The sequence below is a fragment of the Neoarius graeffei genome, chromosome 11 (assembly GCF_027579695.1).
Source record: "Neoarius graeffei isolate fNeoGra1 chromosome 11, fNeoGra1.pri, whole genome shotgun sequence".
Taxonomy (NCBI): Eukaryota; Metazoa; Chordata; class Actinopteri; order Siluriformes; family Ariidae; genus Neoarius; species Neoarius graeffei.
The window spans coordinates 48,067,737-48,084,735 of NC_083579.1; the positions used below are offsets into that span (position 1 = coordinate 48,067,737).

General features: G+C 43.3%; 1 protein-coding gene across 1 annotated transcript in view; it reads right to left on the minus strand.

The window, feature by feature from the left end:
- Nucleotides 1–290: 290 nt before the first annotated feature.
- disp2 (dispatched RND transporter family member 2) overlaps nucleotides 291–16,999 on the minus strand; it is a 34,414-nt gene continuing 17,705 nt past the window's right edge. The window contains exons 2-8 of the mRNA XM_060933029.1: nucleotides 8,297–8,689; nucleotides 8,171–8,200; nucleotides 7,874–7,997; nucleotides 7,520–7,647; nucleotides 4,125–4,222; nucleotides 3,891–3,988; nucleotides 291–3,776 (exon numbers count right to left, since the gene is read on the minus strand). Of these exons, the coding sequence (XP_060789012.1) occupies nucleotides 291–3,776; nucleotides 3,891–3,988; nucleotides 4,125–4,222; nucleotides 7,520–7,647; nucleotides 7,874–7,997; nucleotides 8,171–8,200; nucleotides 8,297–8,689 (4,357 nt within the window). The remainder of the gene's footprint in view (nucleotides 3,777–3,890; nucleotides 3,989–4,124; nucleotides 4,223–7,519; nucleotides 7,648–7,873; nucleotides 7,998–8,170; nucleotides 8,201–8,296; nucleotides 8,690–16,999) is intronic.

Consider the following 16,999-nt stretch of genomic DNA (forward strand, 5'->3'; position numbering starts at 1 on the left):
CAGGCTCCTTCACACATCTTTGCGGTTTCTGTCCCAAATTTTCTGAGTAATGTCGTAAAATCACTGCAGGTATCGGTGTGAAATTAATAACATTCAAAAAGACTCAATGTGGAACCTATATAAGTGTGAATTTACAGCTCGTTGTGTTTAGTAAGCATTTACAGAGAAGATAAATTAGATACTGAAATTGTCAGATGCACTGTACAAGTACACCACCGCAAGTTCAGGATTAAACATGGTGGTAAAAGCATACACTGAGATCCATCTGTTAATCTGTTTTATTCATTAAATCAACTGCTGTCCTCATCTCTTCCATCCCTCTTGATCCAAACGTCGGGTAAATCCGGTTGACTGTTTGGCAATATTACGGGCAGCTCACTTTGGCTTGTCCGCCCCCTTCCGGACCCTGGGGAGCCAGGGTCATAAACTGTTTCTCTCAGAGACAGACGCAAAGTATCTCTCCTGCCATTGAGGTGACCTGGTCGCAGCTCTCTGTCAGTCACTGTGGGTGGTGCGATAGAGACCGTTGGCTCAATGTCACTCAAACAAGTCTCGTTAGAATCTTCAAGCCCCTCAAAGGAACTCTGAGACTGACAAGACAATAGTCTTTTATGTGCATGGCATCTATAGGCCCCATCCATAGAGAGTGACCTTTTATTATTGTCATCTGTGGTCTCTGTGACAGTGATATCGTCCATGCTCGAGGATGATAAGGAGACATTCCATAGTTTAATTCCAGGGCTGGTATGGCATTTCTTGCACAAAAGCTTTTCCTTTACTGGATCACCTGGAGGAACTACCACAGGTCGCGTTTTGTTTCCTTTGTAAGGGGATGAGGTCTGGATGGCTCGGGAAGTGTCACAACCTTTGAGGTGCCTGCTGCATATTTCCTCGCTCACGGATTCAGTGCTAATCCTGTCATAATATCGCTTTGGACTGAGACCACAGAACTCGATGTCATCGGAAAGAACAGAAGGTCTGTTGGACAATTTGCTCGTGCAAGTGCTATTTTCAAAGCTGTCACTTAGATGACAGGCAAGGGGTTGTAGCTCATACTGCTCTGGCTCCCTCCCTAGCCTTGACTGGTGTTGCCTGTGACGGTGCTGATTGGGGCACAAGAATGCTCCGCCACTTTCTTTCATACAATTTCTTCTCCCTTGTGATCCTGTGCCAGTACCGCAGCTGAACGTACCGTTAGCTGATGGATTGTTGTTTCCTGCTTCAGCACCTGAACGAGAAGGTTGTATAGTTTCTGTGGCTCTCTCTTTTGCACATGGTATGATTATTTTCCCGCAGTTCTTCTCAGGACCAAAGAAGCAACAGAGTGACTGAAAGAAAAAAGTGGCAAAACCGCATGCCACGCACTTCACGAGAAGGAGAAATATTCCAAGCTTCCGGAAAAGCAATGCTGTTGCCGGTAACATTATAATCCCGACACAAAAGGATGCTCCTGCACCTGTGGCTACTGGACAACCCATTTTCTTCAGAGAATATGCGACCCTACCCAGTCTGTCAGTATGTGGGGCCAGGCAGTAGGAAATGCAGTAATTGGCTACAAAGTCAACAGAGAGGCCAGCAGCAGCTGAAATGAGCAGGGCTTCCACACTGTTTAACTGCCATTCTAAAAGCACAAGTAGGCCAACTGTAACAAAAACGCTCCCTCCGACAGCAAATGTCACATAAATGCTTAATGGTATATTCCAAGTGGTGACCAGAAGCGATGCAAATGTAAGGGCTACAGAAAAGCCTGCCACTACTAATGTCTCTGAGCTCAGACATTGCTGGAGATCATACAACAATAATTGGCTCACGAACCACCCTCTCTGCAGTCCAGGTGGAGCACTCGAAATCTCATTATTGAACCAAGACATGATTTGTTTATAGAAGTTTGAAGTTCTGCTGAAGTTAAAGCTGTAAAGCTGTGAGGTCTTAAATACCACAACAAGGGCAGCGATTCGATTTTGTGAATCAAAACGAAGGCCCCCGTTTTTAGGTGAACCCATTTCTGCCTGTTCTTCCACCATCATTTTGAGACACTGCTCAAAAACATTGGGTGAGTAGGGGAATGTAATATTATTGCAGCAGAAACTAAAAGGATCCTCATTTTCAGAACAACGGCGACTAGATACCCAATGAATCAAGTCTTCCACAAAACAGGTATTGTCTTCCACTGCTTCTTGGTCTGCTGGTGGTGGTGAATAAAATGTCTGGCTTCTAATTCTTCCACATAGCTTCTGCAACCAGACTTGGGCTTCAAAACTACTTATATTGAATTCTGGGTCCATGGTGAAGGAGCCATTGCTTCTTGGATTGAAACGATCATTATCATTGGCTGGGGTGACACCCCAGATGAGAGTCATGGTCATAGGCTCATCCTCTCCTTGTTTCATTCGCTCAAACATGAACTGATGGCGGTATTCTGCATCATATCTTTCAAATGGATGACTGGAGCGAAACAGCTGAGTTGCCCTACTGTCTGAGGCTGGCAGTTTCATGCCAGGGTCTACACATGAGATGTAAATTCCTCCTGTAGCCAGGACTGCAAACCAGCAGATCCATATGTATCGAAACTTAACCACGCCACAGGGCAGGACTTTTAAGAAAATTAGATTTGATGTGTCTGAGAGTCCACGTTTTAGGCCCCGGAATTTCTGTCCCATTGTGAAAAGGCACCGCTTCCTTGAGCTGGTGTCCCAAAATCCACCAGGATTTTTGGAGCAACATGGCTTCCATGATGGCTTAGAAGTAGCGTTGGAAGCCTCTGCTGCATGTCGCTCTTGCAAAACAATGGCACAGGGGAGCCAAACAAGAGTGAAAAGTGTGTTGATTAAAGAAGCACTACCAAGATACACAGCAAAACACCTGACCACTGTAATGCTACTTATGTAGCCTGAGTAGAATGTGATGCTGGAGGTCAAGCCAGACACCAAGATCAAGTACCCCATTTCCTGTAAGACACGGTGGACTCTCTTTTCTAGTGCAGCTGGAGGATTATGGCTCAGTTGGGACTTCCAAAAGTCATTAAAGGTGAAGGCTTGATTTGAGGAACTTCCTAAAAGGACCAGAACTGCCATGAGATTTATAAGTGGAAAAAACAATAGGCCAAATACAACTTTGTAGAAAAAATAAGCAGTCAAAAGTGATAATGTGACTCCAACCAATGACATAGCTGATAAAAAGAATGATCTAAGATATAAGGCCATTGTAAGTAGCAGCGCGAGAACTGTGAGAATAGGGTAGACCGAGTCTCTTGAGAGGTAATATTTGAAAAGCTTTTGCTTAATTCCCAAGTCCATTCCTGTTATGGTAGTATTATTATATGTTAGCTCGTGACCTTCTAGATGTTTTAGATAAATCTCCATTAATGCATTTCCTTTTGTCATTGGTAGGAACAGAACACTATATTTTAGGGATGGAACCTGGTATTCGACAGTCTGAGGCCCCAGGAAGTCCTTATCCACCAGGTAATGTAGAATCTGGTAGACGATACTGGAGTGTTTGCAGGGATACGGGACAGATGCACAATAGCCATATTTGCTTCTCTGCGCACACGATGCAACAAGGCTTCCATCATGGTAGTAACGGGCACAATATCTGAGCAAGCCTAAACTGTCTGACACTTGCTGAGCTGTAAGACTGAAGCAGGAAGAGACGTTGTTGAGGAGAGCCAAGAAGTTCCCCAGGGACCAACTTGGACAGCACTCTCGCTTCTCTTTGGTGCCAAAAGCTTCTGATTTGACCTGACAGAGTTCTTTGAAGTGTGCATCTGAGCGTATCTGAAAGTTTAAAGATGACATTAAATTTTTTGACTACAAGAGTTTAAAGAGTAAAATGGCACCTTCACATAAAATTGGACCAAACATTTCCAAAATCTTATATATTTGGATTACCTGGGTTTGCTCCATCTTGCACATGGAATGGATTGCCTTCAGACTCCAGAGACTATCAGAGTTTCCTGAGCGGAATACCAGCTGGGCGTAGTGATCTCCTGCAGCAGCACAGATGGAAGACAGACACCAGCATATTTTATTATTTGCTACACTCAAATTACTGATGCATTTGTTTCGCTTCATATTTAACTGACAATTGCAAATGACCAGAACAAGTATTTTCTTTTCCCTTACCTGGATCATTGCAGAAATAGGCATTCTTAGTAGTGTCTGTATGTAGCATTCTCGTTGAACGATGTCTTAAATGGAGCTGGGTTTTACTGGTGACCTCTCTGGAAGCACCATGAAGTATGAAATTCGTTAGTGTATATACAGTATACACTGAATGTCCACTTTATTAGAAACAACTGTAAACCTACTCATACATGCGATGATCCAATCGGCCAATCATGTGGCAGTAGCACAATGCAAAATATTATGCAGATGGAGCAAAGGAGGGTCGTTAGGCCCCACGGTTTTGTTTTTAGAAAAATATGGTATAAAGAATGTAACAGTGTAATAATAGAACAATTACAAATTAACTGGCATCAAGTCTAATAAGTGCAACAGTTTTCCAACAAGCCTATTCCCTCCAGGTGTAGGGCAATAAGCCACCAGCAGAAGAATCCAACTTTCAGTTTCTATTTCATTTTACCGGGTACAGTTATCACACGTCAGGCCTCAACGTTAACTTTTGACACCTTAAATGGCCTCAATTTTTTGTCCCCCCCCCTTCAACTTCCTTTTGCCTTAAAATTTTGCTGTATTTTGGCGAGTTTTCTAGTACACGGTTCAAGGCAATACTGATATGTTTTCTAGGGGTATAACTGACTTATTTAGACAAAAGTACGTCATCTCATTATCTCTAGCCGCTTTATCCTGTTCTACGGGGTCGCAGGCAAGCTGGAGCCTATCCCAGCTGACTACGGGCGAAAAAGCAACATTTTGTTTTTAAAAACATTTATTTCTGCAACAGAAGAACAAGACAAGTCCTGAAAACATGAAACATAAATCAATATCATATGTAAAACTTACCTACGTAATATGTCTTTTTATATAGAGTTTAGGACACAAAACGCACTTTGTTTTGCCTATAACAATGACTAGCAATATTGCAAAGATAAATGGGGTAAGATATATTTATCTATGGGATAATTCACTATGTACATGATATATATTTACTGTAGAAGGTGTGGTTTACTATTTGAGACACAAAAGCATGTCTTTCCATTCATTGAATGTACAGTGCTGAGCGTAAATGAGTACACCCTCTTTGAAAAGTAACATTTTAAACAATATCTCAATGAACACAATTTCCAAAATGTTGACAAGACAAAGTTTAATATAACATCTGTTTCACTTATAACATGAAAGTAAGATTAATAATATAACTTAGATTACACATTTTTTCAGTTTTACTCAAATTAGGGTGGTGCAAAAATGAGTACACCCCACAGCAAAAACTACTGCATCTAGTACTTTGTATGGCCTCCATGATTTTTAATGACAGCACCAAGTCTTCTAGGCATGGAATGAACAAGTTGGCGACATTTTGCAACATCAATCTTTTTCCATTCTTCAACAATGACCTCTTTTAGTGACTGGATGCTGGATGGAGAGTGATGCTCAACTTGTCTCTTCAGAATTCCCCATAGGTGTTCGATTGGGTTCAGATCAGGAGACATACTTGGCCACTGAATCACTTTCACCCTGTTCTTCTTCAAAAATCCAACAGTGGCCTTAGATGCGTGTTTAGTCATGCTGGAAAAATGCACGACGACCAAGGGCATGGAGTGATGGTAGCATCTTCTCTTTCAGTATAGAGCAATACATCTGTGAATTCATGATGCCATCAGTGAAATGCAGCTCCCCGACACCAGCAGCACTCATGCAGCCCCACGTAAGGACACTGCCACCACCATGTTTCACTGTAGGCACCATGCATTTTTCTTTGTATTCCTCACCTTTGCGACGCTATACAGTTTTGAAGCCATCAGTTCCAAAAACATTTATCTTGGTCTCATCACTCCAGAGTATAGAGTCCCAGTAGTCTTCATCTTTGTCAGCATGGGCCCTGGCAAACTCTAGGCGGGCTTTTTTGTGCCTGGGCTTTAGGAGAGGCTTCTTTCGTGGACGGCATCCATGCATGCCATTCCTCTGCAGTGTATGCCATATTGTGTCACGGGAAATAGTCACCCCAGTTTGGCTTTCTACTTCTTTAGATAATTGCAGTGAACTTGCATGCCGATTTTCTTCACCTTTGTGGTGTAAAGAAATTATTTTCTTTGGGGAATTCTGAAGAGACAAGTTGAGCATCACTCTCCATCCAGCATCCAGTCACTAAAAGAGGTCATTGTTGAAGAATGGAAAAAGATTGATGTTGCAAAATGTCGCCAACTTGTTCATTCCATGCCTAGAAGACTTGGTGCTGTCATTAAAAATCATGGAGGCCATATGAAGTACTAGATGTAGTAGTTTTTGTTGTGGGGTGTACTCATTTTTGCACCACCCTAATTTGAATAAAACTGAAAAAATGTGTAATCTAAGTTTATATTATTAACCTTACTTTCACGTTATAAGTTAAACAGATGTTATATTAAACTTTGTCTTGTCAACATTTTGGAAATTGTTTGTGTTCATTCATTGAGATATTGTTTAAAATGTTACTTTTCAAAGAGGGTGTACTCATTTACGCTGAGCACTGTACTTACCACTAGCTTTTTTACATGTATATGTGGACATCCTGAAGTCAACCTGGGAAAACGTAGAGGGCACCAGCGACCACTCGTAGTGATGAAAAGCACAAATGCACACGCGCGTCTGAAGCAAGCCAATCAGAATCGCCGTTACAAATCGGGAAGAAAAAAACAAAATGGCGATCACGCTGGTTAATACGTCTTGTTTTTTGTAATGTACTTACTTGAAAATCATTTTTGTGCTTAAAGAAGCCGACCATAGGTGTGCCTGTACGGGCCTAACTCACTAAAATATTTCTGCCCGAGTGTCTTGGTAGGGCAAATCAGGCATTCGGGCAATGCCTGGCATTGAGGCTTGCACGTTCTGACTGGCTCCTGAATAATCTGCAATAATGTCTGACATGCTGCTGATAAATTCCATGCATTTTCAATGTAGTGGGGCTGAATACCCAACAGGGCCTAATGTGTCGTCCCCCACCCTTTGCCCAACACATCAAGAGGTTCAGTTAACGTTCGTATCAAATGTCAGAATGGAGATAGATGTGATCCCAGTGCCTTTCAGAAACGGCTGTTCTCATAGGATTTTCAAGCACAACAGCGTGGAGTTAATCCAGAATGCAAGTACTGTGCTGGCAGAAATGGCTTGTTCTGAGAAAGGTCAGTTGAGAATGACCAGACTTGCCTGAACTAACCGGAAGGCTACGGTAACACAAATAACCACTCTTTACAGCCATGGTGAGCAGAATGCACATATCAAACCTTGTAAGTATTTGCATGATTTAATGCATTACACTGCTGTCACATGATTGCATGAATTAGCAAGTGTCTAAGTTATTCATAATAAAGTGGATTATGAGTTTACATGGCAAGGAGCTCATTTACTATTTACAGTACCGTGCTATACTTTGGTCTACAGACTGTTGAGATGTCAGAGATAGTGCTTTCCCAGGCCCAGTACTTTCCTGCAGCTTTTCCCAGGCTGTCAGTCGAATCCCAATGTCTGTTCCACGTGGCTCAAATCCCTGTAATAGACCATCAGGAGCAGATGAGGTGGATTATTTCCTAAAACGTGTACTTAGTCTATAAGGCAAATTTGCAGGTCTTGTTGTTGGGTTGATTTATTAATCTATTATGAATACAGCACTTTGAAAACGATAAGCCATTTTGTGTTTTCAATGCCCCTGAAGTGCTATAACTAGGGGCTCTGTTTTGCTAGAAATTTTACACAATGAACTGAAAGGTACTTACTGCTAAAGGATCAGAGAAGTCTGGCAGGGGACCAATCAAAATCCCAGCCAGGGAGAAGGCAAGTAGAACTGCTGCACATGAGATAAGAACCGTCATCGGGTATTCCGCTATGACCTGGGAGTAGCTGTCAAAACAATCGTTGTTAACAAATGACTATTAGAAGTTGGATTTTTTTTTTAAAAAGCCACAGGCTATTTAAAAACCTGACCTGATTCTATTATCTCTTTTTGTTTTTAAACAATTACTGTTAATGGGACAATATCTTATAAGCCACATTAGCACACAGTGTTAACCTACTTCTTTGGAATCCGGTGGAGTCTCTCAGTCCTATAAAGGGGACAAACTTGTAACTTATTATTTACACTTCATTCAGAATGCTTGCATTTAAATCAATCAGAACATTATTTAGGAAAAGATGTATACCGGACTGTCACCACATGATGCTGAACAGGCTTGTAGTTATTGCCATCACGTGATCCTTGCAGCCAGTGACACTGCATCGTGTTGTGACACATAGGCTGATGGAAAGGACTGCAACTGTGAACCGTCTTGACAGCATTGTTTGTGCAGTCTGAATGAGGAGACACATTTGTTTGATTCAAACAGACGTCTGTAATTGGCTGCTGGTTGTCACAGCATGATCTCTTGATTCGAGGTGACTGGTATGCATGACTCTGCAACACTTGGTCGTACAGTTGAGAGGAGCACGGTGGCGTGGACAGATGGTTTATGTGGTCCTCCTCTATGGGGATGTCAGTCATCGGAGACTCTGCATCCTCACTGTCTGGAGGACACAACGACACCTTCGGGATCTCGCTGCAAGTGAACAGGAAACATGGCAATATCTCTTCATCTACAGCCTTTAATACAAATTATTTCATGTGACTTAGTTTTCCAGTACACCAGAACCCTTGATATTCTGATCAACCAGAGTTCAGGTGCTTTGCAGAGCTTTATCACTTCTCCCATCACACATGGCAGAGCTCATTAACTAATAATTAAGCCCATAATGAGCTGAAAGTAGTGAGGTACATGGACTGATTAAAACTGTGCAGGGCAAGGCATTGAAAAATTCATTCAGTAATTGGTTTATACTGGTCAGGGTAGTGGTGGATGTCGGGGCACAAGGTGGGAATACACCCTGGATGGGATATCACACCTTCACAAACTCCTTCACAGCTACAGTGCAAAAAAAAATGTTAACAAGTGAAAGTATCTTGAATATAGTCACTCATTTTAGTATTTACTATTACAAAATTGCAGTAAACTAAATGGAAGATTCTTAAACCTATTTTGAGACATTTTGACTAAACCCCCATTCTGAAGGGGGGTATACTGGTTTACCTCTGTCCGTCCGTCTGAAACACCCCTTTTCTCAGCAACCACAAACCATTGGTACTTGGTACCAAACTTCAGCTTGGGGTTCTATACGTGTACACCGTTTTCAGGTCTGTCGCATGTCGATTTCCTGTTTACTGACAATGTATTTATGAAACATATAGCATGGATTTACAAACTTTTTGTAACACTTTTCTCAGCAACTACAAATCACAACTGCTTGATATTTGGTACCGAGCTTCAGCTTGGGGTTCTATAGAGTTTCCAGGTCTGTCGCACATCAACTTCCTGTTTACCAACTGAATGCATTTACGAAACGTAAAGGGTGGATTTTGACACTATTTCAAGAAGCAGAATGCGATTTCAAAATGACAGTTTGCCAGGATGCTATTTGAAATTTATTATTTGTTGAAGTCAATATTCATAATAAGTGTCCTATTCCTTTGATTGCCTGCATTCTGATTTAACCCCTTTGGCCATAATGTGTACAGTTGTACACATGAAGTTCTTCTTCTTCTTCCGTCTTCTTCTTCTTCTTTATTTTTCTCCGCTGTTGGGCCATTTTCGGGGCGCTTGCCATGGGCGAAAACGCACGAAATTTGGCACCAGTTCCGAGAATTGCCACCGCTACTCAGAACCAGAAGCCCAAACTTGGTTGGGGCTCAGGGCCTCCATAGCGCCCCCTAAGTCGTTGTGATTTTGGCCTCCCGCATTAAGGTGCCTGGGTGCCAGGTAGTTTGTAGTAGTGGCATGCAATTTGGTAGGCATATGTATCTCACTAAGCCGGACAAAAATGTAATGCCAATGCATTAGCCACGCCCAACAGGAAGTGAGGTAATTTCACTTTTGTGCGAAATGCATGGCCACGAAGACGGCGCAACTCCTCCTAGACCGTTCATACGAATGTCACCAAAATTGATACACATCATCTACAGACATGGCTGACAAAAGTTACTAAATACGTTTCACGTAGGATTAACCGTTCAGAAGTTATACGTCAATCAATTTTCGATGCAAAATTTTACATGCTTAAAAATTCATAACAAATCTTCTGATTGCTCAAAACTGCTCATACATCAAACGCAAATCACTCATTGGGCTTCTGACATGTTACCCAATTTCTGTGATATTTCGCCACTGGGGGCGCTATTTTTGGGCAAAAATTCCAATCTTTCCTCAATTTTGGTCAAACTTCACGGCCACCCTCTTACTACCTCCCATGTCATGTATACCACGTTTTGGAAATTTTCGTCCATGGGGGGCGCTGTTTTTGGCCGACGCAATTGCTCCAAAACGGGTTTTTGGTAAATAATTCCATAATGCTTTTCCTTCACACCACTTCCTTGTGATAGTACGTTGCTGTTGTAGACACTTATTTTTCCAACTCATAATCGCTCATGTACAGCATAGCGCCACCTACTGACATGGGAAAAACCAAAAAATTTATTCTTCAAAAATCTATATCTCATCTTCTATTTACTCAATTGTCATCAAACTTCATACGCAAACTCTTCATAGCTCACCTGACGTCTACGCCACATTTTGTGCACTTTCGCCCCTGGGGGTGCTGGTTATGGCAAAAATGATATTGCAGCTTCTGATTTGTCAAACTTGCCAAGCCAACTCTTTACAAGACCCTTATTGGGGCGCTTGCCATGGTCGACAACGCACGAAATTTGGCTCCTTTTCCTTAGACTGCCACCGCTACTGAGAACCAGAAGCCCAGATCCAGGCGGGCCTCAGGGCCTCTATAGCGCCCCCTAACTCGTTGTGATTTTGGCCTCCCGCATTAAGGTGCCTGGTTGCCATGTACTTTGTAGTAGTGGCATGCCATTTGGTAGGCATATGTATCTCACTAAGCCGGACAAAAATGTAATGCCAATGCATTAGCCACGCCCAACAGGAAGTGAGGTAATTTCACTTTTGTGCGAAATGCATGGCCTCGAAGACGGCGCAACTCCTCCTAGACCGTTCATAGGAATGTCACCAAAATTGATACACATCATCTACAGACATGGCAGACAAAAGTTACTAAATAGGTTTCACGTTGCATAAACCATTCAGAAGTTATACATCAATCAATTTTCAATGCAACATTTTACATGCTTAAAAATTCATAACAAATCTTCTACTTGCTCAAAACTGCTCATACTTCACATGCAGATCACTCATTGGGCTTCTGACATGTTACCCACTTTCTGTGATATTTCGCCACTGGGGGCGCTATTTTTGGGCAAAAATTCCAGTCTTTCCTCAAATTTGGTCAAACTTCACGGCCACCCTCTTCCTACCTCCCATGTCATGTATACCACATTTTGGGAATTTTTGTCCATGGGGGGCGCTGTTTTTGGCCGACGCAATTGCTCCAAAACGGGTTTTTGGTAAATAATTCCATAATGCTTTTCCTTCACACCACTACCTTGTGATAGTGCGTTGCTGTTGTAGACACTTATTTTTCCAACTCATACTCGCTCATGTACAGCATAGCGCCACCTACTGACATGGGAAAAACCAAAATTTTTATTCTTCAAAAATCTATATCTCATCTTCTATTTACTCAATTGTCATCAAACTTCATACGCAAACTCTTCATAGCTCACCTGACATGTACGCCTAATTTTGTGCACTTTCGCCCCTGGGGGTGCTGGTTATGGCAAAAATGATATTGCAGCTTCTGATTTGTCAAACTTGGCAAGCAAACTCTTTACAAGACCCTTATTAGGGCGCTATTATTGTTAGGGCCCGAGCACCGTACAGTGCGAGACCCTATCGTTGCCATGTGTCCGATTCTGTTCTTTGTCGCCATTGTGGGAGTAATGTCTCTTGCCGAAGAAGCTGTGGAAGGTATTTCGCGGGGACGCATGCCCCCGCCCCCCTTGGCTGCTGGCGCGAGGGCCCGTCGAGGCCGCTTGCGGCTTTAATTATTATTATTATTATTATTATTATTAGGGCCCGAGCCCTATAGGGCGAAGGCCCTATTGTTCTTGTAAGAGTTCACTATTATTATTCTTCCGTCTTCTTCTTCTTCTTCTTCTTTATTTTTCTCCGCTGTTGGGCCATTTTCGGGGCGCTTGCCATGGGCGAAAACGCACCAAATTTGGCGCCAGTTCCGAGAATTGCCACCGCTACTCAGAACCAGAAGCCCAAACTTGGCCGGGGCTCAGGGCCTCTATAGCGCCCCCTAAGTCATTGTGATTTTGGCCTCCCGCTTTAAGGTGCCTGGGTGCCGTGTAGTTTGTAGTAGTGGCATGCCATTTGGTACGCATATGTATCTCACTAAGCCGGACAAAAATGTAATGCCAATGCATTAGCCACGCCCAACAGGAAGTGAGGTAATTTCACTTTTGTGCGAAATGCATGGCCACGAAGACGGCGCAACTCCTCCTAGACCGTTCATAGGAATGTCACCAAAATTGATACACATCATCTACAGACATGGCTGACAAAAGTTACTAAATACGTTTCACGTTGGATAAACCGTTCAGAAGTTATACGTCAATCAATTTTCGATGCGAAATTTTACATGCTTAAAAATTCATAACAAATCTTCTGGTTGCTCAAAACTGCTCATACTTCACAGGCAAATCACTCATTGGGCTTCTGACATGTTACCCAATTTCTGTGATATTTCGCCACTGGGGGCGCTATTTTTGGGCAAAAATTCCAATCTTTCCTCAAATTTGGTCAAACTTCGCGGCCACCCCCTTACTACCTCCCATGTCATGTATACCACGTTTTGGAAATTTTCGTCCATGGGGGGCGCTGTTTTTGGCCGACGCAATTGCTCCAAAACGGGTTTTTGGTAAATAATTCCATTATGCTTTTCCTTCACACCACTACCTTGTGATAGTACGTTGCTGTTGTAGACACTTATTTTTCCAACTCATAATCGCTCATGTACAGCATAGCGCCACCTACTGACATGTGAAAAACCAAAAAATTTATTCTTCAAAAATCTATATCTCATCTTCTATTTACTCAATTGTCATCAAACGTCATACGCAAACTCTTCATAGCTCACCTGACGTCTACGCCAAATTTTGTGCACTTTTGCACCTGGGGGTGCTGGTTATGGCAAAAATGATATTGCAGCTTCTGATTTGTCAAACTTGCCAAGCAAACTCTTTACAAGACCCTTATTGGGGCGCTTGCCATGGTCGACAACGCACGAAATTTGGCTCCTTTTTCTTAGACTGCCACTGCTACTGAGAACCAGAAGCCCAGATCCAGGCGGGCCTCAGGGCCTCTATAGCGCCCCCTAACTCGTTGTGATTTTGGCCTCCCGCATTAAGGTGCCTGGTTGCCGTGTTGTTTGTAGTAGTGGCATGCCATTTGGTACGCATATGTATCTCACTAAGCCGGACAAAAATGTAATGCCAATGCATTGGCCACGCCCAACAGGAAGTGAGGTAATTTCACTTTTGTGCGAAATGCATGGCCACGAAGACGGCGCAACTCCTCCTAGACCGTTCATAGGAATGTCACCAAAATTGATACACGTCATCTACAGACATGGCTGACAAAAGTTACTACATAGGTTTCACGTAGCATTAACCGTTCAGAAGTTCTACGTCAATCAATTTTCAATGCAACATTTTACATGCTTAAAAATTCATAACACATCTTCTACTTGCTCAAAACTGCTCATACTTCACACGCAGATCACTCATTGGGCTTCTGACATGTTACCCACTTTCTGTGATATTTCGCCACTGGGGGCGCTATTTTTGGGCAAAAATTCCAATCTTTCCTCAAATTTGGTCAAACTTCACGGCCACCCTCTTACTACCTCCCATGTCATGTATACCACATTTTGGGAATTTTCGTCCATGGGGGGCGCTGTTTTTGGCCGACGCAATTGCTCCAAAACGGGTTTTTGGTAAATAATTCCATTATGCTTTTCCTTTACACCACTACCTTGTGATAGTGCGTTGCTGTTGTAGACACTTATTTTTCCAACTCATAATCGCTCATGTACAGCATGGCGCCACCTACTGACATGGGAAAAACCAAAAATTTTATTCTGCAAAAATCTATATCTCATCTTCTATTTACTCAATTGTCATCAAACTTCATACGCAAACTCTTCATAGCTCACCTGACATGTACGCCAAATTTTGTGCACTTTCGCCCCTGGGGGTGCTGGTTATGGCAGAAATGATATTGCAGCTTCTGATTTGTCAAACTTGGCAGGCAAACTCTTTACAAGACCCTTATTGGGGCGCTATTATTATTAGGGCCCGAGCACCGTACAGTGCGAGACCCTATCGTTGCCAGGTGTCCAATTCTGTGCTTTGTCGCCATTGTGGGAGTAATGTCTCTTGCCGAAGAAGCTGTGGAAGGTATTTCGCGGGGACGCATGCCCCCGCCCCCCTTGGCCGCTGGCGCGAGGGCCCGTCGAGGCCGCTTGCGGCTTTAATTATTATTATTATTATTATTATTATTCATAGTAGTAGTTTTATTTAATGCTTAAAACTTGGTTTAATAATCCTATATTTGGTTTATTGTAATCTTATTATAGGAAACATAAATATGACCATATTCAAGATATTTTCACTTCCTTTTTTTTCCAGTGTAGGATGAATTTAATAGTATTGGTTTCAAGATCACCTTAGCCAAAACCATAGCCAACAGAGTCTGAGTCAAGACTGAGTATGACGGTGGTGCAAGACCAAGACAAGATCAACACCACATATGGCCAAATCTGTGTCAAGACTAAAACTAGCCACTCGGATGTGTTCATTTGCTGATTGTACTATTTTTCTACTGTATGTAATATAGGCGAGAGGCCGAAGGCTATAGAAACTGAGACTGGCACCGCCTGATGCGCTTTAAGGGCCTGGTTAGTACTTGAAGAAGCCAAGAAGCCTTTATTTGTCAAATGTCCACTCAAGCACAGACTTGGGCCAAGTTTACATTAGACCGTATCTGTCTCGTTTTCTTCGCGGATGCACTGTCTGTTTACATTAAAACGCCTGGAAACGCTGGGAAACAGGAATCCGCCAGGGTCCACGTATTCAGTCCAGATCGTGTCTGATCCGGTGCTGTGTAAACATTGAGAATACGCGGATACGCTGTGCTGAGCTCTAGCTGGCGTCGTCATTGGACAACGTCACTGTGACATCCACCTTCCTGATTCGCTGGCGTTGGTCATGTGACACGACTGCTGAAAAACGGCGCGGACTTCCGCCTTGTATCACCTTTCATTAAAGAGTATAAAAGTATGAAAATACTGCAAATACTGATGCAAATACTGCCCATTGTGTAGTTATGATGGTCTTTAGGCTTGCCATCCTTCCACTTGCAAGTGGTAAGTGACTTGCGCACAGCGGCTCAGTCCCGAATCACTGCTCGTGCACTACACTCGCGCGCTCTGTGAGCTGCGCAGGGCCGGAGTGCGCACCCTCCAGAGGGCACTCGCTGTTCAGGGCGGAGTGATTTGGAGTGCAGCCGCTGAGGAGGAAGCGATGAGCCGCACTGACACATTTCAACTTGCGTGCCGAATTAGTCATGTGATTAGCGTATCCGTGTATTGGCGTTGCTGTGTGCACGCAAATCGTGTATTGGCGTTGCTGTGTGCACACTAATCGTTTTTTAAAACGTTAATCTGATGATCCGCTGATACGGTCTAATGTAAACCCCACCTTAAGCACACAGTGAAATTTTACCTCTGCATTTAACCCATCTGAAGCAGTGAACTCACACACACACACACACCCAGAGCAGTGAGCAGCTATGCTACAGCACCGGGGGAGCAGTTGGGGGTTAGGTGCCTTGTTCAAGGGCACCTCATGTTAACCTAACCTGCATGTCTTTGGACTGTGGGGGAAACCCATGCAGACACGGAGAGAACATGCACAGAAAGGCTCCTGTCGGCCACCGGGTTTGAACCCAGAACCTTCTTGCTGTGCGGCGACAGTGCTAACCACTACACCACCGTGAATGGGAGACTGCCTGGGAATACCAGGTCCTAGCACAGGAAGGACTTTGACTTTTGACTTACTGTAAAGTTCTGTATTGCTTTGAAACAAATAAGCTCTGTGTCATAACAATAATGAAACAATTACAACAAAAGAATGTATAATTCACCATATTTTCAAGTCTAATATCCAAGAAACATGGTGGTGTAGTGGTTAGCACTGTTGCCTCACAGCAAGAAGGCTCTGGGTTTGAGCCCAGCAGCTGACAGGAGCCTTTCTGTGTGGAGTTTGCATGTTCTCCCCGTGTCTGTGTGGGTTTCCTCCGGGTGCTCCGGTTTCCCCTACAGTCCAAAGACATGCAGGTTAGGCTAATTGGTGGCTCTAAATTGACCGTAGATGTGAATGTGAACGGTTGTTTGTCTCCATGTGTCAGCCCTGCAATGACCTGGCGACTTGTCCAGGGTGTACCCCGCCTCTCACCCATAGTCAGCTGGGATAGGCTCTAGCTCACCTGCTACCCTGTACAGGATAATTGACTACAGATTATCCTGTCATATCATGTCATGGGAAGTCATATCAGCATATCAGCATACAGTCCAAAGACATGCAGTTAGGTTAACATGGGGCAGCTTTGGGCTGAGGTGCCCTTGAGCAAGGTACCTAACCCTTAATTGCGCCCCGGCACTGCTCTGGGTGTGTGTGTTCGCTGCTTCAGATGGGTTAAATGCAGAGGACGAATTTCACTGTGCTTGAGTGTGCTTGTGACAAAGGCGGCTTCTTCTAATTTCAATGCAATAATTTATTTTTCTGACAGTTGTTTCAGTACTGAGCCTTTCCTCAGTGCATTTTGCTGAACTAGTAACACTTC